General features: G+C 36.2%; 1 protein-coding gene across 3 annotated transcripts in view; it reads right to left on the bottom strand.

Moving 5' to 3' along the window:
- EVI5 (ecotropic viral integration site 5) overlaps positions 1-23329 on the bottom strand; it is an 85617-nt gene that overhangs the window by 28868 nt on the left and 33420 nt on the right. For 2 of the 3 annotated variants that reach the window (XM_059822258.1, XM_059822256.1), the window contains 5 exons: positions 17299-17433; positions 14969-15109; positions 14282-14440; positions 13284-13430; positions 7852-7947 (listed from right to left, as the gene is read on the bottom strand). In XM_059822258.1, the coding sequence (XP_059678241.1) occupies positions 7852-7947; positions 13284-13430; positions 14282-14440; positions 14969-15109; positions 17299-17433 (678 nt within the window). The remainder of the gene's footprint in view (positions 1-7851; positions 7948-13283; positions 13431-14281; positions 14441-14968; positions 15110-17298; positions 17434-23329) is intronic. The other variant, XM_059822257.1, reaches the window with a different exon arrangement.

Raw genomic sequence — 23329 nt, 5'->3', positions numbered from 1 at the left:
GGGAGGTCGGAGCCCACATTCAGGACATTATTGATATCCTTCTTCCTTGTCAATCCTAATATTATTATTATTGCTAGCTTCTTGCTTCAAGTGTTGAGCCATGCAGATGTGCTGGAAAATACATGCTTTTAGGATGGATTGATTTGGCAAGTTTTTCACAGCTAAACCAAATTAATCTCAACTCTCTTAAATGGTAAGGGTGCTCAAGGGCAAAGGATGTAAAACCCATCTTCTGTAAAACCACCAAGGAAAAAAGGGAACTGACTGCCCTGCTCAAGGCCCTTCTATATTCTGAGTCTGGCTTTAACTTTCAATTTTTTAAATTACCTAAAATCTAAGGGTTTCTGTTTCCATTAAATTACATTTTTATGTGCTCTGGCTGCAAACTGGTCTGGCTTCTTCATAATAGAATACAGTGTTTCAGTTGGAAGGGACCTACAATGATCATCTAGTCGAACTGCCTGATCAATTCAGGGCTGACCAAGTTAAAGCATGTTAAGAGCATTGTCCACGTGCCTCTTAAATGCTGACAGGCTTGGGGCATCAATCACCTCTCTGGGAAGCCTGTTCCAGTGCTTGACCACCCTCTCAGTAAAGAAATGCTTCCTAATGTCCAGTCTAAACCTTCCCTGGCACAGCTTTGAACCATTCCCACGCACCCTATCACTGGATACCAGGGAGAAGAGATCAGCACCTCCCTCTCCACTTCCCCTCCTCAGGAAACTGTAGGGAGCAATGAGGTTGCCCCTCAGTCTCCTTTTCTCCAAACCAGAGAAGCCCAAAGTCCTTAACTGCTCCTCACAGGACATTCCTTCCAGTCCTTTCACCAGCTTTGTTGCCCTCCTCTGGATGCATTCGAGGACCTTCACATCCTTCTTAAATTGTGGGGCCTAGAACTGCACACAGCATTCAAGGTGAGGCTGCACCATAAGTCAGACAGCCCCACTGACCTAAGAAAAATTAAATTGTTTTCATGTAGCTTGAATTAATTTAATTGCACGTTTCCTATTGTAGCATTTACTTCAGTAGGAACAAGGCATTTCACTCTGTGTTGGTTTTTTGCTGTGCTTGAATAGTTTTGTACTACTGTGCTTCAGTAGTTTTCTACTTCTGAAGAAAACACTCAGATCAACTGTATTGGTTCAAAAGTGAATGTTAAGACTCCACTTACAATTTAAAAGTCTTTAAGGTATGAACATCACACCTTTTAAAAGGAAATAGAATAAGCAATTAGTAATGTCTCTCCATGTTTTTTTAAAAAAATTTAAGATTATACACATAGGATGTGGGTTGTTGGTTTGGTTTTTTTGAGGGGAGCACTACTACAGAAAATCTGTGGTATTTAGGGAGGTCAGGACTTAAAGAAGAATAGCTGGTCTCTAGGCAAATAATAGTCATTTTAAGTTTAAAATGACTATACAGTGAAAAAGCCAGATAACATATCAATAAGCGAAGTGTGAGTATTACCAGAATAGCAAAATAATGAAAGCTAGTAAATTCTGGAATCTAGGAGTTTTGTTACAAAAAACCCCACAGCCATATGTGAATGAATCTCTACATCCACTTCCCTGGGGTACTGCTTCTATGTATGGGCACCACTGCAGTGCCTACCTTCTCTTCCCAGAAGGGTTTTTAGAACAGTAATGCCAGTTGGTGTTACGTTGTAATTAAAGATCCATCAATTCGATTTTGCTGCTTTTGAAGATTAATCACTCCCCCCAGTCTTATCATCTCTTCCAACAAATCAGCTCCACCAGCACTAACAGGGTTAGAAGACCCTGTATCAGGGAAACACCCTACTGGCCAGGTATCACCTCTGCTCAAGGAAGAAGATACTTGTAACACTAAGCAGCCAATATGCAATCCAACCTCCTGCCTCAGAGGCTATGTATAGAGAGGGAGTAGCACTGGCAGTGGAGCAGGAAATGAGCCCTACAGATCAAAAAAGCAGCTGCTAAAACAGAACTCACTTAGGCTCCTTCAGTTTTGGAAGCTCTCACTTCTCTTATCCTGCTCTGAAGTACTAGAGTTACTGTACTTGCGTGCATGCCAAGAGCTACACTGAAAGCTCCTGAGAAGAAAAATTTGTTCCCCAAAAATTTGCTTCTTAGAATGAGGAAAAATTCTGCCCACCAAAAAGTATCAGTTGAGATTCATGGTTGTAGTATTGTACTTAAATCCTCCTTTGTCTGGCTTTCTAAGAGAAAAACAGTGTTTCTTTACCATCAAAAGGAGCAGTAGCTAGTCTCAAGAAACACACGTGATGCCTGCTGAGAACTACTGAGCATGTGGAGACCTTCCAAACTCAATCAGCATAGGACCAGGATGCATAGCTGGCAACACAAGAGTGCAGGGACAGACTGCTTCAAAGAATGCTGATTTTAAATACCTGAAACCATTACTGTATAGTACCCCCCAAAATCAAGTATAGTAGTCATGATAAAACAAAGTTTAAACAATAAATCAATCAATCACTGGAAGCCACCTGGAACGCACTGGAAGCCTTAAGCCTGCTTTTGCTGCTCAACCAAGAAAGGTCTAAGTATAAGATAAAGAAGATCCATGTAATCAAGTTTCAGTTGCAGGTGTTTCATCCCAAGAGGAGCATAAGCAAAGTTTTCTAAAACACTCTTGATGATCACATCAGAGAAGGAAAAAAAGAAATACACATCAACAAGAAAATACTCTATTTAAAATAATAAGAAAGCATCTAGAGTTGCCTTCACTTTAGTAACTGCGAAGTTAAACACAGAAAAACAAAACCAATGGGTTTATAGGCAGCCAAAATCCAGGTACACCAGATGGTTGCTGTTCCTCAGATAACAGTGTATCATCTTTACTGAAAATGTCTAGAGGGTAGGACATTTCCTTAACACCCTTAGTTTGATCTCTTCTGACTTAGAAATATTTACTTGGTAACAATCTGCCACAGCCTCTTTTCAGGGGAGGCTTTTAAATTCTTACTCTGTGGCAAAAGACACAGCATTAAAAATGTAAATGAAGTTTATTCAGAAGGGTAAATGTGGTAACTAGTGTCCTTTCAGTGACTTTACAGTGACTCATTCTAGACTTTCAAAAAACGTATCACTAACATCACACACCACTATTGATAAGAGTAAAAAAAAGTTTCCTGTAATTTGAAAAGATGGAAACAATTTCTTTACTCAACAGTCAGTACTTGGAAAAGTTATTAAACAGAGGTCATAGAAAGGCTTCATTCTAACGAAATAGTGCTAAAAGTTTAAACTGTGGGGGAGAGAACTAGCACAATCATGGATTTCCTTTACAGTTGTTCTCAAAGCAGCTTTGACATGGTTAGAGGCAGGGTAAATGTGACAAAATTCTCTGAATCTGCCAGGAAACGCATCAGGAGGAAGTGATGTTACCCCCTGTCCAGATCAACCTAACGACGAGAAGAATGAATTCTTTTAGACAGTTTTTGCTTTAAGATTACTCAGACCTAAAACCAGTTTTCTATATTACAAGTGTGCTCTGTACCTCCCCAACCCAAGCAAGCCATGCATAATTTTAAGAGGATGCTACAAGTCACCATCCTGACTAGAAATGGAGGGAGAGTGATTAAGCTGCAAGGCAGAGACTGCAGCTGACCCAGCTCTGCTTCCTCAGTCTGTCTACACTTTCACTGGTCTAGTGCTCCTTACCCTAGCCAGCTGATTGACTGTAGAGCTTGTAACTGATTTAACCTTGCCTGAATTCCTCTAAAGCCTCTTTTTGCTCTCACTTAATCTGTCCTTCCTTCAACTATTACAGGGAAAGCTTTTTCTTTTTTTCCTTTTTCCTTTTTTTTTTTAAAAAAAGAAAAACTAAAACAACTCCAAGGGACCAACAGGACTGCCCATATGCAATCAGAAGGAACACTTGATATTAGGCCAGAAGTGTAGTGAAGCTTGGTAGACTTTTCTTGGCAGCTTTAGGAAAACACACACAAGCTAAAAGCAATAGGGTTTTAAAGACTTATATTAAGAAGTTAAAAGCATTTGCTTGTTGCATTTTGAAGCTATCAGACCAGTTCAGCTGAAAACAAGACAGACTAATTCCCTGAGGAAACAAGCCTGAGGTTTTGCTGATTGACTATAGACATAACAGGAGACAGTATCAATTCCTTAGTCCTGGCTCTGTATATCTTACAAAAGAATGGGACAGAAGGGGGCATGTAGCTTGGCCAAAACAAGTCATCAGTTGCAGGATGTGAACATCTAACCTTTGTGAGAAAGCAGAACATATCATATTAAAGAGAACAGCTTCTCCCCAGTGTGGAGGTACAAAAAATAGCAGCCCAGCCATCCAAAATCCATCCTTCATTTGTTAGTAATTTGCTCAAATGTCCTGCTCAAAGCCCAGAAGCCTGCTAAATACTTCCAAGTCATGTTTGCTTCCCAAGGGTTTTGTAAGCTGAACTGGCTAGTGAGAGAAAAACCAGGAAAAGATAGAGGAGAAGACAAAGGCTGACAAAGTAAACCTTTATTTATACATAACTTCAGGGTTTTTCGTTGTCACTTCTGGGGCTTAGGTATATGCAACATAAGTTAAACTTCAGTTACACTTCAATTTTGTGTTATTTTTGCTAAGGAACAACTCATACATTTCTTTTGTTTAATAATATCCATCATGTATTGGACTATTCTTTGCACTTTAATATGCTTACACAAGTTTAAAAGCTTAGCATCAGGAACTGAATGCCTGACCAAGATAAGATGACCTTCAGAATATATAAAAAATAATTTCCTGACATCATAATAAACTGACACCTTGCTGCAGAATTACATCTGCTATTAAATGACAGAGTTCTATCTTCTCCCTCTGTCATTATTAGTAACCAAAACTAAGAGTGACCCAGAAACTGTGATTTAAATCTAGCATTTGTGTGTGTAACGTCAGATCAGTTCTTATGTGGGAGTAGTGATACTCTGCATTACAAATTTAACACCAGCGTCTTGCACCTACACCTACATAAATACTTAAAAGAAAACTGCACAACTTAGGTTAAGCATGGCTATGGACGATGTGGACCTGGCACTGAATCCCTAGTGTTTCTTAGAAAAGCACCATCCCCCTCAAAAAAAGGAAGGTTATGTGGTAAGTTAACTTCCTCCCTTCATCTTTATCAGCTTTGAAACAATATGACAAGCAGACCTATTTGTAATGCTCTGTGTTAAAAGCATAATTACTTTGAGACTGACACCTACGCTCCAAGACTGGCTAAATGTATTTATGGTATTAAATATTGCATTTCAAGTCATTAAGGCAAGTCCAGATTAAAAGGCCCTCTGGTCCCCACATCAGATCACAGCAATTCCAGTGACAAGCTGAATTGAAGAGAATGTGAGGCAGCTCTTTCTCCAATGAGGAAGACGTTATCTAGATTTTCAATTTCCTTAAAAAGCGGCCTTTGTTTAACCTCTATTATCAGTTGCATGTTTTATAGTTTACAAGCTTTAGGAGTTAAGGCTTTCCAACTCCATTATTACTTTTTTTTTTTGGTGCAGGTGTTTTGGAGGTCTTTGAGCATGAGTACCCAAAAAGGAAGTTTTGATTGTAAGTTTCATATTTGCTGGCAAAACACACTGGTCGAAAATATCTATTTGCTTACAGAATCTTATAAAAAAAAAAAATCTGTCACAGCCCAATAAAAGCATTTCAAGTCACATCTAGAGTGTCAGAAATAAGTAAATTGGCATTAGAGGAACTTATTTCTACTAAATCACTTTTGCTTTAAATGTCTTTATAACACTCAAAACCTGTATTTAACAACTGAAGAAGTTGTATTTCAGGCTAGTATGAGTTTGAGATCAGTAGTTCACCAAAAGCCTAACAGGGTAAACTCATTAAATTAGAAACATAAACCATAGCCACAGAATGACTTCGCACTCCAGACTGTATACAAAAAAAGCACAGCCATTCTCATTTGTGCAGAAAATCAAGAATCTTACTAAGAGACTACAGATCAAGAAATCATTAACAAGTGATCATCTAAGAACACCAAGAAGATAGGAACTTGAAATACACTTTAGTAGGAAACAAAAAACAAGGCCTCCTAGAATATGAGAAAAACGGAAAAACATAACTAAAGATTGCATCATGCAAAGTAGTAATTGTGAAAAGGAAGGAGTGATATGTGGATAAACAACCGAACATGAGACAGGGCAATATCATGACAAAACAGGGACAGTGTAATCTTTGGATGTATTAGCTAGAGCCATGAAATAGATTACATTCCTTCTCTTAACTTCTTTACCTGTCTCATGACAAGATATTATAAAAATCTGCATGCAATTCTGGCAGCTATAGCTTAAGCAGAAATATGGAAAGGGAATAGGAGAGAGCTATAAAATGATTAAGCACTGATGATTTGATCAGTCAAACAACAGAAAACCAAGTCAGATGTATTTACATTAAAAATGAACACAATTCTAACTGGGCAACAGCTACCAGAAAAAACAACTGATCATTATGGGATTCACCATTTCTTCATTTCATAAAATCAAGACTACAGTACTTTTTGGGAGACCCATATCAGTCAAACAACAGAAGCAGGATGGCATTTAAAGTCTGTGCTAAAATGAAAATAATGCAAAATGAGTACTGGCTCCTCGCCTACAAAATCACATTGTCTGAAGTAACCTTTATACTTTTTTTTTTTTTTAAGTAAAATGCTAACACATGAGTAGAAGATTGACCTAAACTCAGCCGTTCTCTTGTTATCTTACTAGATGATAAATGATTCATATGCAACGCTTACTGTACTTATCTAAGTATTTCTAATGTACTGATCACAGCGTTATCTAAGCATTACGTGATTAAAAGAAATGATTGCTTTATCTTTTAATACATGTAGTGCTTGCTGCACTAGAGGAAAAATATTCAAAGTGAAAATTCTTCATGCAAGCTCCATTAAATTTATTTGTACATTCTATATAAGAAGAGATGAAAAAAATGCAAGTAGTTGAGAAATTATAGGGGAAAAAAAGGCTTTGACACAATACAGTAAAACCATCACCTTGAAGGAAAGATTTCAGAGGAGAGACAGACACTAGCAATACCAGTTTGAAAAAAAAAAAAAGGTAAACTAGAGAGTAACTAGCTTGTAATTTAGGAATAATAACCAAGAAAACCTCTGCAGACAGACACAGCAAAATTCAGATAGGACAACAGTATATGAGTATAGGAAGGACAGACTACAGTAAGACATCATGATTTCTCAAAGCCAAGAAAATACAAAGAACAGTCATCTATGGCTCTCTCATCAAGGAAGCAGCGAGTTCACAGGACAGTGAAAGCTCCAAAAGGAACTGAAAACATAAGGAACAATTCAGAGGCCAAAGGATGCATCCTCAGATCCTACAGTGACATGGTAGCAGTAAATAACATCTCTGGTTTCAAGATTTATGTAAAGGAAGTAAGAGTTTTACAACAAATCCTCCAATATTGGTCATAGCAGAAGAGTAAACATAAAAAAGAGTGGTTGCTGGAATCAAAATGTGTGCATTTTTTTTTTTGGACAGAGGATGTTCTCAATGTAATTGGTAATTTTTACCAATTAATACAAGACAAAAACCAAGTACAGAAGTCAGAGTTTAAAAGAGTGTTGCCTGTAGCATGATGCTTGTACAGAAGCAGTTACTAAGAACTCAGAAGTATGCCCATAAAATAGATTTAAGGCCTTTGCATATAAAGGAGGCACATTCAGCAATATAGCATTGTCCCACTTTGCAAAGTAGTGCCTTGTATTCACAGTAGGTTAATAAGGAAAGAAAGTGGAGGAAGAAAGAAACTACAAAGTACAAAAAGTAATCAGTACCAAGTTACACATTTAATGCCATCACTTGTTACCTGGATTTCTAATTCAGCAATATGCTGTTGGAGTTCAGCCACAGCTGCAATGCTGTCTGCCTCACGGAGCCGTACTGCCATCACTTCTTCTTTACTCTGAAAGAAGTAATAGATTGAAGCTAAGAAATAATATCAATTTCAGTTGATTAACGACTGTGCACCGCTTTTACCCAAAATCATGTAAGTAAAGAAAATGTAATACACTGCTGTGTGAAATATGGTACCTAATGATAAGGCGTATTCTAAAGAACCCAAATTTAATTTTAACCCATAGAATTGTGTAATCATCTAATATAAATTCTAAACCATAATAATCTAAAAAATATCTGTGTAGTTTTGAAAACATGCTGTTAGCAATTTCCAGGTCCAGAAAACAGCTGTCTTGTGTTCCAGAAATGTTATACTGTAAATTAAGAAAAAGAATCAACAGAAAACCAGCTCATGCTTCAACTTTTGACTTCACATATAAAGAAACAGAAAAGCTACACAAGAGTTACTTATTTCATCATTCTTTTTGTCTAAAAATAAATTTAAAGAAGCACAGATATTCTCAACCTCATTTCAGTCTAGCTATCTTAGTCACAGTATACAACAAAGATTTGCAAGACAGTTTAGAATAAAATTCTAATGCCCATAACCTACAGTCAGACTCCTGATGTAAGTTTAACCTGTAAGTTTGCCTATAAGTGATAGACAATCTGAGTTTGGACAAGAGAGAAGGAAATTTCCTTATTTCTGTTTTATAAGGCAAGTCCTCGAGGCTTCAGAGCACAAAACAATATTATATTGTCAGCAGCTTGATACAACCACAGAGGGAAAACAGTGATAGATATTGAGTGAGCAATATTTTCAGCTAGAGTGCAAATAATTCTGGGGAAGAGACAGACTAGGCTCAGGTACACCTGCTTTTATGGCAGACTGGTGTAACTCTGCAAACTGTAGTTACTGTAAGTCAGTTCCAATATTTCAGTTACTTTAATGCGTGCTTCAAACTGACAGTACTTAACCACCCTTCATTAGACAGTTTGGTTGAGACTGAATTGAACGTGCCAGAGCTTATCTATAATAGCTACTTGAAAACATGCTGTTTGTTTGAAAAAAGATCCCTGTAATGAAGGCACATCTTTTACAGTATCCAATTAACAGCATTTGTAATCAGTGGAGTCCATTTCAGGGGAATCTATCACGTGCTAGCCAAAGTTTAGCCATTATTGCTAAATTCTGCTGCATGATTGCTCGAATGAAGCCAAACCCACAAGTCCACAGGATTGCATGTATTTAACTGAAAGCTAAAGGACAGGCTGGCTTGGTTTGTCTTTGGTATCAGAGATGAGTCAATAGTGTTGGTCTAGATGGCACTGATGCTTTATCTCCAAAACAGAGCATGTTCTCAATAATAAGCACAAAAGTTGATATGGTAGGAAAGACAAGACTGGGCCAAAGGCACAAATCTTATGTTGTAAATTCTTTAGCAAAACTGATTAGAGATCAGTGCTGTGTTTCAAGAAACAATTTGAAATTAAGTCATTGCTGTAGAAGCAGTAGTCAGATAAAGAGGGAAAACCATAACCATACACACCAGTGACAGAAAATATTTGCCATATAGGTGGTATGAGATGCAACTTGCTACAGAAATTTTAATTTCTGCTTGTGTATTTTAAGCTGTCCTTTAAAGAAAAATCCAAGCTCCAGCTATAATGTACCAGTTCTTTCTGCATAGAAAAAAAAGAATGGGGGAGTTGAAAATCCAAATATGTCTTTTCTTGACACACCTCTTCAAGTAGAAATATTGCTACCTAGACAAGTTGTAGTGACAGAAATAAAACCAGAGCATGATTTCAGATTGCTTGAAACAATAGGAAGAAAAATCAAACATCAGTTTCTAATGGAATCAGGAATAACAAACTTGCTAGATTTAAGGAGATGCAAGGTAGAACTTCGAAAAATATTTAGTGCTACAAAAAATTTGCATTTGTCTGTATTGCTCCATGACATTACCTGAAAGATTACTGAAACCTTCTTCATCAGTTTTGAATACTAAGTTGTTGTATCAGTAACATAAATAGCTTTATTTCAGGTATTTACACTGCAGTACTATCTTTTCAATTCAGCCTACCTGCTATTATCTGTATTGCAAGCCAAATCTAAGTTGGTAGCAACACTATTTACTAAAGTTACAGATAATGAACCTACTTCTAGAAGGACTGTAGTTATGACAAGTCCATTCTTACTGCTGGAGGCTAGCCCTTCACACTTGTAACATACACAGTCATAGGATATGCTGGTTTCTTGTAAACCTAGTTAGTACAAACAAAGTCAGTAATGTTGCAAGGTTTTGGCTTGACAAGCATAACTATGTTTCTCTTACTACTTTAAACTTCAGCTTCTATTTTTTTCTTTAAATTAACTTTAAAATTAAAATCTCATTTTCCTCACACAGTGAAATAACCTTAAACAATGCCAAGCAGGAATTCCCTTCATTTATTGGGGTATAGAGGTGGGGAGACAGAAACTTAAAATAGTCTCTTCTGTAAAAAGAAAAAGTAAAAGCATTTGGCATGAATCTTGCACTGAGCTAAAAATCAGGCTTCCAGTAGTTAGAATATGGGGAGCAAGGGACAGGAAACAGAATGACAATCCTTACAAATCAACTGTCAAAGGACAATAGCTTTTTATAGCCTCTCTTTTTTCACTTAAATGTATATTATCATATAGTTAGAGTTTGAAATGGAACAGTTTTTCGTGAGTTTGAAATAGCAATAGGAAGTTCAATACCAAGTTACCTCATTTAAGGAGCGGGAGAACACTTGAACTTGTGTGTATTATTTAACATGGCTTAATTTTTTTGATGACATTGCATTCTTATTAAATCTGTAAAACATTGCTTCACTGTTTTTATAGATTGAGAATAAAGTCACAATTAAAGTTCATGATAAATGTCAGAGGTAGGGGGAAAAGGAAATATGAGGGGAAACTAAATTGAAGAAAGGTAGTTTCCAACACGTTAACATGAGCATCTTTCAATACAGTTAGCAAAAAAAAATCTTGTGTATTTAAACAGTACAGGAGTCTATATGGTATTATACAAAGTCTCATCCCAAGAAGTCACAGTCTAGGTCACAGTTAAACAGTAGAACTCCCGCTAATGTATACATATCAAATTGGTAATATTTCATTTTATATCATAAATGTCAACTTGGAAAACATGTTACAATATAAACTGTAATCTTTTTCCTATCAGTGACTGCAAAACAAGGTTCAGGATCTAATGTTACTGTATGTCAGTACCACTACTTCACTGGCTATTGACCACTGCTACTTTCAGAGAATCTCTAAAAAAATATGACTGGTGCTCTGTCTATTACTATCACACTTTTCTCTAACCCATGGTAGAACATAACTTTCCAAGCAAATTATCCCAGTGAGAAGAGTCATGTATATTAACTCATTAGTCAAGTTAAAGAAATATTACTCTTTTTATAGTCAACATAAAAACTTCAGAATATTGACTACACCCTCTCAATCTCTTAAGGATTAATGAGGACCTTCAGTATCAAAAACCAATCAAACAAAAAAAGTTATGGGTTATATGAAAAGAGATGTCACCAAGATCATGAATGTTAAAAAAAAAAGATTAATAAGAATAATCTCAGCATTTAAAAAAATAGCACTTAGGAAAACAGTGATTAAGGAAAACAAAAAACAGTAAGTAGAAGCAATTTCTTCTAGTTAAGATTCAGTGGCTTGTTTCCTAAAAGCTTGTGATGGAGTTTGATGAGTCAGTAGAAGTTACATCTTCACCGCACTTTAAATTCAGGTTCCATTGGAAACAAATGGAACTGGCAAGACAGCAAGAAAAATGAAAACCTAAAAAACCTGGAATACATGGAGTACACCTTAGTTATTTACTGTTCTTATATTTCTTTTAAATGGAACTTAACAACAACAACCAGCTTCATTTTGCTGAAAGAACAATAACTAAGGCAAAACTAGCAAGAAATTACCAATTACAAATTACACACTATGGCTTTGAGTAATGAACACAAGATCAGAGTTTATTACACAACTAAATTGCCTAGATTTATGCATTACCTTGGAAAAAAGAAATTACAGTAAAAAAATGAAAAGCTGTAAAAACTGAGACATGTGATATTATAGCAAAACTATGCATATTAATAAGGATACATTTCATTTCCAGGCTAAACCACTCAAACTACACTCTTGATTCATATTATCCACAGAAGCCTTTGATGGAATTGTAGCTAATGCAATCTTTGGCATACGTACAGTGTTACAAGCAAAATGCACGTATATTGGATAAAATTGAAAAACAAACACTCAACCAATAACAGTATTTTGCATGAATGAGAATAGAAACAAGTAGTGCACATAAAAAAAGGTTTGGTTACATTAAGGGCAAAACTAAGATGTGATCATGAACAACAAATTATGTAACAGCATTTGCTCTCAAGTGGCAAATTCACAGCCACAGTTTAATAAATGGTAGTCTGATTATTCATCTCAGTACTATTTTTAACGTACTAATAAGTATCCTATTTAGAAATTACTGACTGTTCAGGTCTAGCTGATTTTATAAAAAGACTATTCATAGATCTTTTGGAAATAAGATTTAAGTAAAAAGTTGTTTCCATGTCTCTAGCAAATAATTTCTTAACTACCGTGATTTGTCAACTAATATTGCCTTTTTTGAAGTAAATATCAGTAGCAATTTCAGGAAGATTTTCATCCAAGAAAAAAGCTTGAAAAACTTATCCTTTATTTCTTGTCCATATTATGTGTGCACAAGTTATGAATACATACGTTATTAGTAATTGGTTATGGATTTGGTTAGAAAATTAACTAATTAAATCCGAGATTCAAACATTAGATTGGACTCTCTTGTGCATTGACAGTAATAAAAATTACTCTTTTGCCCAGTGTTTTTGGGCTGTCCCCTTAAAGTCTGCTTACTATTAGACAATGAGTACTGTAACACTCCCTTCTGTACACCTCTCCATTCAAATACTACTTTTACTACCCTTTTTTTTGAACCTAAACTAATTCTGCAGTAATAATCAGTGTTGAAGTAATGAACCTCTTCTGTCAGTAAAGACAATCAGAGTACACAGTGATCAGATCTGTTGTGTAAGAGTGTCTTTATATATATTATAGACAGACACTTTTCTGAGTAGAACCACACTTTAAAGTAAAAGATTATCTTTGTGGGACCACAAAGAAGCAGCTCTGTCAAAACCTCAAGTGATTTCTTGAGATGGTAAATTCAAGATGATTATTGTCAAATCAGTAAAAGAAGTTTTTGGGTTTGTGATTTCTGCTTCTCAATTAAGACACAATTCTATCCAACAACAGTGGACAAGACTAGAAAGTACAATACATTAGCACACAAATAGTCTGTTCATGATGTTGTTTACCTTGCATTCAATCTCTGCTTGTCTACGTTTTGCTTCATTCAACTGGGCAAGAAGTCCTTTGCTCTGTGCAGAAAGATACTGTACCTTTCCTTGTAGGTTGGTAATCTCTTGCTCTGCTCTTCGTAAATGGTTACTATTGATCTGATTCTGAAATTTATGACAGGTAAGACTTATAGATCATTTACTATAAAAAACTTTTAATGAAAAAGCATTCAGAATTTTCTAAGTGTAATCAGAAAAGTTTGCATGGCATTTGGTTTAGGACCAGGATATTCAAATTGTTTTTAAACAACAGATGACTCATTATATGTAATAACATTATCACAAAGCTCCTGTACCTCTGTTTTTCCCAATCTCTCGCTTAAGCAAGTCAAAGATTTTGTGAACTTGTATCCCAACTACAGCAACAAGCTGATGCACGTAAGAAACATCAGGTATGTCAGAAATACTATGTGCATGTTTCTCTGTCCAGTGAATTCCTGAAAGTAACTTGGCACCTTAATTAAAATCAGTACATTAGTACAAGTCACACCATTTTTATATGAAGCTGTGCATAGATCAGTACACAAACACGAGAACCACTGCATTTCTGTCAAATGATAGCTAAACAGCATAAACGTATACAAAGACTCCATGCATAACACTGAAGTGAGAAGTACCTAAAGGTCTTGGGACTTTAACACATGTAATCCAGACATCAGGGTATCTATGCCCCCTACTGACTGAAATAAATACACAGATGGGGAAAAAACAACAAAAGTGCACATTAACTATAGTGAAACAGTATTAACACTTCAATGAAAATTTTAAAAGTTAAGGCAAGAGGAAACTTTTATTCAGTTGGTATAGAAAAAAGTGGTGCCTCTGTCAGAAATAAGCCTTGCAGCTAGCTCATGTCTCTTCAGTAGCACATCCTTACCTGCTGTCCTGGTTTCTGAGATTGCTGAAGCTTGCCAGCATTCAGCTCCACTCACACACGGTAATGTTCAATAACATACCTGTGTTTCCATCTCCATCATTCTCTGTTTGGTCTCTTTCAGTTCAGCCTGAGTTTCTGCTTCTCTCAATCTGACTGTCATCAGCTCATCCTGTAGCTCATTCACTGTGTTTTTTCTGGGAGGATCTTTCCATCTTCCAGTGGTACGAGCTAGATGACGCTAAAAAAATAGCATGCCATTGCTGATAATGCCTGATCTTTCCTGGTGTTCCCTTATTTCAGTTAAGGTCTCAGAGTTATATGGGGACAAGTTGCTATAGTGGTCCTGTTTGTCCTAAAAACTAAAAACACATGCAAACTTCCTAGTTTTAAGAATAGACTATTAAAAAGCTGAGGACAGTCATTCCCAACTATGGTAAGTCAGTGAATTGCAAGTATATCCTGAGACTTTTGCCTATTTCTAGCCCTTATTAACATTTAGTGAAGTAGGACTACTGATCAGGTATTTCCTTTCTATCAGCATAGTTAGCTGATAGCACAGGGTCTCTGCCATCTAAAACAACTAGGGACCAATTTCTAACATACTTTTGAAGGAAAGTTTCTTGTGGCAGCTGCATTTAAAGATTTTTCTCACCTCAGTGCCTTGATCCACAATCACTAGTTTCTACTTTATCTCTACATCTCAAAATTTCGTAATCTTTTGCTTTATCATCATTCATTGAAAATAAAAGTGTATTGCTACCCATACCTGCCAGTGTTCTTCCAAATCTTTGACTTGCTGCCTTAGTTCTTTGAGACCCATAAGAGCTTCTGCTTCTCTTAATTTTACTGCAATGAGTTCTTCTTGTAGTCTAGCAACATTTTCCTCATCAGGGAGAGAGCTGTTCCTCTGCAACAAGGACCATCCTCTTAAATATGTATTTGAATAAAGTTGTGCTTAGTGAGACCAACTCCAAGAATATAGACATGGAATAATAACTCTTATTACTAACCAAACTACCTTAATTACACATGCCTTGCAAAACAAAATCCCTCAAAAAAAAGTTCCTCGATATAGTGAGTGTGAATAAATATCTTCCAACTGCCAACTACAAAAAAAATTGACAAGGTAGTTTCAGGTATTCTGACTTCCAGATTTCCCTGGATGGTATCCCTAGCAAAAGCATTATTTAGACTATTTTTCACACATCAAACGCATCGAGAGGAATCTGAAAGATTTTGAGCTGGTTGAAAAAAGTAAAGCAAATGAGAAACTGAAATTACACCTTTAGAGTTATAACTTTTATTTAAACTCACAGGAAAAAATAAAGGAAAATTTATTTTTTAGGAAGTAGGTCACCTGCCTTTGAAAAGGAGAAAAGGTATGTTGACGAAGGAACCAGCCATTAATATTTATAAACAACAACCAGTCAAGAAAAGGTATTACAGATGAAAGTGCATGGATGTTTACAAAAAACACAAGGAAAAAGTAGAAAGACTAGCAAAAGGTGAACAGCAAACAAGAAAACACATGGCAGGAGTGACCTGAGTAAAGTAGAACAGTGATGAAACTATAATAATGGAAGTCTGGGAAAGAAACAGAAGGGAAGAAAAAGGACATAGTCTACCTAACTACAATATCCCTACATCAAATCATTGGACACCAAATACCCAAAGTTGAACTGTGCTTCATCACTTTCTACTGTATTTCTCACTAGTAATCTTCATCGAAATCAAGTATTTTTGTAGATATGTAATACGGTGACTGTCGCCGGGTTTTCTTGAGAGTAAAGTACATTATTAACAGAACACAGCACAACAGCCATTTATTAGCATCTCTGTGTTTCAAATCATGGGCTCCAAGTATTGGCAAATATAGGAAGTGATAGGGTGTGTTTCTGAATGTTCACATCACTGTCAGTATAGCAATGCAAGTCTTGGGTTACTGAGCAGTTTTCCCAGATTACATGACACATCACTAACAGCAGTAGAGTGCTATATTTGTAGGCATTTGAGGGAGTTAACTTCAGTCACTTTCTCATGTGCCTAAGTTCATTATGGACAGACTGAAATACTACTTTACATCTGAGTTTGTCTGGTACAGTGGAATTTCCCCCACTGCTCCAGTTTTTCTTCACATTTAAGTTTTCAGTGTATGTGCTCTTCATGCTGATGAAAGTTAAAAAGAAGTAGTCTCTTTATGAACTTTGAAAAATACCTGAGATCCTGAATTCTTACCAATGTTCAGTACAGTAAAAACTACCACACTACTAGCCTGTCAGACTCCCATCAAGCCCCTCAGATAATTAAAAAAAGTAAAATCTTTACTCCAGTGGGTTAATCTGGTTAATCTCATGAGCTAGTAAGTTCTGGTCACATTCCTGAGTGTGTGTGTATATATATATATAAAACTTTACAGTTTCCATGAGGAAACAATTGCCAAAGTTAATAAAACATGATCTGAAAAGCATGCTTTATTTTAGGTCAATTAGGGTTTTTTTTCTTTCATTTTTTTTCTATTTTATTTTACAGTTAAGTTTTTCTTCAAAGAAAGGTAAATGTTTGACAGTTGGTTTGAGTACAGCTCAAACTCTGGCATCAGTAAGTTACAAGCTGGGATGGCACCCAAAAAGCAGTAGAGACTTTGATACTAAAGAGTGTGTTCTTTCCCTGCCCATAATGGAACGAAGTGGGAGACACTCAAGAACAAGACCTGGGAATGGGAATGTCGAACTCTTTCCTCTTCCCCTCCCAAACTATTTAGTTTCACATCACCTCCATGCTCACCCTAAGCCTGCTACTCTTACTGCAGGATATAATTTTGAAACAATTGATGTTTACTGTAAAGACTCTATCAGAATCTAAGTTTTCCACTGCAATGGGCTTCAGGAACAGGAGAAAAGTGATCTGTTCTTCACAAACCTTTCCCAGTGCAAACAGATTTTTTTTTTTTCCCTGTATTAAACTTCAGGTTTGAAAAGCATCTTGCAATCATGAAAACATAGAAGAGAAGATTCTAGAACAGTTATGCAAACAATTACAGGGACCTGTATTCTGTTCCTAGTGCTGTTTTATATAGATTGTCCTGGTTTGATTTACCTTCTCCATCTCTAGAACTTTATCTTGCATCTCCTTCAGGGCACAATGGGATTCTGCTTCACTCAGCCTGGCTTGGACCAGCTCTTTTTCCAGCTGTAGCACAAAGTCTTCACTGTATCGTGAACTGCATTTAGGCTACAAAGTTTGCAGAAATATGTTTAGTATGAAGCACGGATGGTTTGAAAGGGGTTTTATATGCCAGATTTGGACTGAAAAGTACATTCAAATGCTTAACGTTAGGAATACTAGCTTAAAATCAACAGAAGCGCTTACCTTATACAAGTCTACTAACACGTTCATCCAGACTGCTAAACATAAGAACCCTAATGCTACACGTCTCAAACAACTGCACCTCCACACAGCCGAGTGTGTAAGACCAAACTGAGACCCCTATTAATACTGATGAGCAACAACCCACACTTTTCTCTCATTGTTACCCAAACTGAAAAATTCTCAAAGGATCTGTGATTATTTTATGATCTGCAGAAAAAGATGCTTAGGAAAGACTAGCTAATTACAAGGTTAATACAAGGATCTCTCTTGATCCCTACTCACTTAAACTCTGATTCAACAGAAGCCTTCCATAATCTTGGATTTCAAGTAAAGTCATGTATGCTTCAATGCACAATTGCTTTGGTTTGCCCCTTTCTTCCACTCCAACCCCTGCCTCTCATTTGCTCACACTATACATATTCCTTCTGAGATTCTCTTCTAGGGCAAGGCCTGTGGATTTGAGAAATACCCAGCCATAAGTAGCAGTATAGCTCCTTCTAGACAGATAGCATAGGCCCAAGCTACAAAGAAATTTGGTTCTTTCCCTACAGGATTTACTCCAAGACTATCCCCAGCCAGCTTTGCACAACGAAACACATTCCCTCAGTAATAAAACAGCAGTTCAGAACTTAAGGTCACCCGTTCTAAACTTCAGTGGAAAGGGAAAAGCCCCATAGTTGTGCTCAAGTAAGTTAATTCACCATTAACTTATTTCTTGACTGTCGATTAGCTGTTGAATTAAAAGTGAGATGTATCCTTTCACTTGCTAAAGCACAATTTCATGAAACTGCATCTTTCAATAGATACATCCAACTGAAGTCATACTAACTATTTGTATTCAAAAGCCCCACTTCACTTTTTTTCTCCAGTCAACAGTTAAAAAATACATTTTCTTTCTTTCTTGGGTCACTTAAAATGACTTGAGATTCACCACAGACTGTCAGACTTGCTTGGCAGGCGATGCCATCCTAAAATCAGCATTTAGATTTCTGGTTTAGAAAAAAAAAAAATGGGTGTGAAATCCCCAAATCATAGTTGCCTAGTTACTGTGTATGCATAGCTACCCTGAAAATTAAGTTTAAAGGGAAATAATTTAATGCATCTTTGGTGCCATTAACTACATTGTGAATAAATACTATACTTGGATTCATAGATGAAGTTTTAGTCAATTAACAATGCAACTTGAAAATCCATAGAGTATTCATTACACTAGAGATACAACTATTTCTTACTTTATTTTATGTTTGCATCAAACAATTTAGTTTTCTGCATCTAAAAACAGTTGACAAAAATAACAAAAAAGTCTTCAGTTCCATATGCTTCTGTTAGGGTAAGGACATTCCCTGACCTTTAATGCACAAAGCAAAGGCAAACAGGACAAAACAAGAATCTACAACATGTAACTACATGGTCAAGGAAACAGTTTTTCATTTATTTTTATATTTCTGCATGCCAACTAAGCCTTTCATCCAAGTACAATCCAAATTCAAAATCTACACTAACCAACCTTAGTGTTACAATTTATTGCATTTCTTATATATATGTCTACAGGGAGCTATAATGGAGGGGATATATACAAAGCATTAAAAGGCAAATATAGCTCATGCAGACAGTCTTTAGTGTCTCTGAGACTATCCATTGAAGTGCTCATCCTACTTAACTGTGCAGTTGAACACACACAGAATGCTTAATGTACAAAGATCATAGTAGATTTAATATTAATTTTCCCTTATACAACACTAAGTTAATTCATATTATTTTCAACCCACATAGTGTCTTTGCCTCAGCAAGCAGTGGAGGTATCCCTGATTTGAGTGTAAGGAGAGGATGGGTGAACAATGCTGATGCATTTCTACAATTGCTTCACATGATAGGGGAGCATGAGCAGCATACTCATGCTATGTAACAACATGCAGATGCAGAGAATAGGCAACAGCTCTTCCTTATTCCCTGGCTGTTTGTGCAAGTTCATCAGATGATACACACAGCAACTTAAATGGACTCTATGTTTCTTCTTCCAGATTCTGCTTATGATACACATGGAACAAGAACGAATGCAGTGTGCTTTCCTCAGGTAAGAAGGCCTCTTGTACTTTACAGGAAATTGAGAGAAAACAGCAGATTTGAAGAGCTGAATACATCCTGATTTTGCAACAACGCGTAAGTGTACTCTAAATAGGTTTGGACTACAAAAATCTAACTGATGTTTGTCAAATAATAAGTAATGGAGGAGTGTAAGAAAAGTTACTTATCCAGTTTCAGGCACAAGTCATGCCTTCTTTAAATCTATCTTTAGATTCTGCCTGCCTAAAGAATATGTTAGGAGTACTTATCTATTTAGCCACAACAAACTTTAAATCAAATCTTGATAGACAGGCAAAAAATACAGCCAAGATCAAAACAGATTTAAAAAACCAATATTAACAAGTTCAAAGTTGTGATTTTTGCTCCTTAAAAAAACCAACACACAATTTTAATAATTCAGTATGTAAAGGTAACACAAGTTTACAGTCAAAACAATGTTTGAAAACAACTTTAAGACTGACTTCTTCAGCAGAAAAAATGCTTTTATATATTTGCCTTAAGCCCTAGAATTTGTGACATAAACCACAATGTGAATCCAGGTTGCCAGGCACCAGCCAAACGTTTTAACCACAGTAACACTGTTTTTCTCAGCTGTGTTGGAAAGATGACTGTAATATAAAGCACTAGAAATGTAGTTCTGTAGCCATTTACTTCTGAAAGAAACAAGTCCTTGCTTGGCTTCACACAACTGGATTTATTTTCCCCCAACTTTTCTTAAAACCTCAGAAATAGTAAAATCTCAGAGACTGACACACCATTCCTAATATTATTTTGGCTGACAACAGATTATTGCATGTAATTACAGAATGCTTTTCCAGTACTCTATACTGAAGGGCAACTAACAGATTGTTCACCAGCTGCCCAGCTAACTTTGTTTACACATTTAAGCACTAACTGTAGTACTTTACTAAATACAGTATTTTAATTTTCTGCTTTTTGGTTGCAAATCAGAACATAATATAAAAAAATTATATTGTAAAAAAGTGAAGCCTTCCATAAGGTTGCAACACTCATTTACAAGCATATATTCCCTGTATCAGTTATTATGCTCTTAATTATTATCAGTCATTTTAGCATGAGTTCCTGAAAAGAAACTACGCATTATAGAGTTACTGTAACAATAACCAAGTACGTGGCTATAAATTACCTTGCAAAATGCATAGGCTTCCATCTGAATATTTAGTCAATTCAAATTTTATCTTCACATAATACACTTGAAGAACCTTCTTAAAAATAAGATGTGAAACAATTTTAGCTTGAACTGCCTCTCATTTCTCAGATTCAATTTTCAAGCATTCAGATTGATGAACCAGGTAACCATTGAAAATTAGAGTATCACTGGGAAAGACTAAGATTTGTGTTCTGGAGGTGTATTTAACTGGCAGAAGTCATTAGATTATTCATTTTTATACATCCAGCACAAGCTACCTTTTTCATTTAGAAACAAAAGGAGAAAAATAACAAAGAAAAAAAACCTTCAGCACAATTATCAGGAGTAGGTTAGAACAGGCTGATTACCCTCACTCCTAACTCCTCAAATACTATCGCTCTTAGCATGCCTCAAAAGAAGACCTTCTATATTCTGTTGAAGTCAGGCACAACTTCCTCTATGCAACTCTTGATTTACTAGCAGTTTGAGAAAGAAACCACCTTCCTCTTAATCTTTTGGTTACCCGCCACAACTAGAAGCCTTTGGCAAGTTTCTATATTTAAAGATTAGACATGCCAAAGACAGATTGGTACCATTCTCTTCAAAACTATTCAAGCAAATGTTTAGGTAGCTGAAGCACTGAACTTCAAGAGCACTTCAAAATATCATTAGCTTTACAGTTATTTTTTCCTAGTTATCAATATAAAAAACTGTACAGGTTATACACTTTTTAAAAAAACCCTTACACTGACAGATTTGCTCTCTACTAAGATGTAGAAGTTCGCATCCAAAATAAAATTAAGCATGAAGTCTCCATCTCAAACCTTATGATTGTCTGCCTCCTTTTCCCCTTCCAAATGACCTTAAATATATTCAGAAATACATAGAATACATTTGATGACACTTAATATGTGATTTATATGATCATTAGTACTATTTTCAGGTCGTCTGGGAGAAGTACTATAGCAGAACTTCCCTTTCTTTCACTGAGAAACAATGGTAAAAAGAACCTAAGTAGACTCAACACTTTAATAAAGTTATTCTGGTTCAACTAAAAACTCTCTATAAAAACTTAAGCAGAGCAAAAATTAAAGTTGCATGTAATTTGAGCTTCTGGTGTTGGACTTAAGTGAAAAGAATATTCCTCTATCCATCTCCGTATTCAGCCTTACAAAGCAGTGCTGCAATAGAGAATTTCTTCCTACACACATGCGTCTTGTAGGCACTTTCAACACTTACCTTTAAACCATCCAACGTGCGCTACCAAATCTCATAAAACAGACAGAATAAACCTTAGATGAAGTTTAAATACAAATGCATAACCTTTTTACAAAGGATATTTCAGCCTTCTTAGAAATGCTATGGTTTAGATAATATTTTTGCTACCAGCAAAATGGAAAACCCTACTCTTATTTCTCCTGCCTCATGATTTACAAGTAAAAGTGGGTTGTGTTTTGTTTGTTGTTTTTTTTTTTTTAAAACCCCATAGTGTTGTTCAGAAGAGGCAGCCACAAGTATCCTTCGGCAGTTCTTTTCATACATTCCTATTCAGAAATTCATACCTGAACTTTACGGTTTCTATTGTGGTGAAACAGACAACTCAAGATTGGAAAAGATGTCGATTATAAAATATGTAAGATAAGTGTTCTAGCTTTAAATAAGTACAGATAAACTATGCAGCCATTTTGTAAGTTCACTGTGCAATCATTTTTGCTAATCATACACAAAACTGAAATAATCGGAGGAAAAAAAATTACCGAAGAGGAGTATTGCCAAGAGCAAAGCTTCTGGCACTAGGAAGTGGCAAGAAGATTTATGGGTGTACTCAAAGCAAAATGCCAAAATTCAAAAGCAGCTGATGGCTTTCCACTAGGTGGTGCCCCAAGTGCACGCAGCTGTTTACATTTGTTGCTCCTAGTTCCATGCTTGGAAACAAAGTTAAAAGCTTGTTCAATCACAAATCTTACTAAGGCAGCAGAATCTTGGGAACTACTAATTGAAACCATCTTAACACTTTCACCACATTGTCCAAGTTAACTCAGTCCTCAAAACCACAGTACTATTCCTCACTCTTCAAAATTAGTCAGCCACTAGGCACAAATCCCTTTATAACCACATGGATTTACAGCCTCAGTTCCATGCATAGTCAGACTATAGTCATGTTCACATTGAAGTGGAGGAAAACAAGGCTGCAAGCATGCAGGGTAGGAAGCGTAGCTCTTAACTGCCCATTCTCGCATTTTACTTACTCTCCATTTCTGCAGCGCCTGTCCAATCTTCTGCCCTCACAGCTCCAATCCAGCCAATTTTGCAATCCAAAGTTACCTATAGTTTTGCTCAGGACCAGTTCCCATGCCCAGCCAACTTGCCAGGCTTCCCCATCATCGCTATTGAATGAAGTCCCCAGCATAATTAAAAGCATTAGCTTTAAAAGTCATATTACCCATCAGTTAACTAATAGATAAATATAGCATTTTAGTCTCTTTTAATAACTTTTAATTGAGTACAGGTAAGGAACATGGA

This window comes from Gavia stellata, chromosome 10 (assembly GCF_030936135.1).
Source record: "Gavia stellata isolate bGavSte3 chromosome 10, bGavSte3.hap2, whole genome shotgun sequence".
In the NCBI taxonomy this organism is placed as follows: Eukaryota; Metazoa; Chordata; class Aves; order Gaviiformes; family Gaviidae; genus Gavia; species Gavia stellata.
Note: the sequence above shows the minus strand (reverse complement) of the source record. Positions and strands in the feature narration are given on the sequence as shown.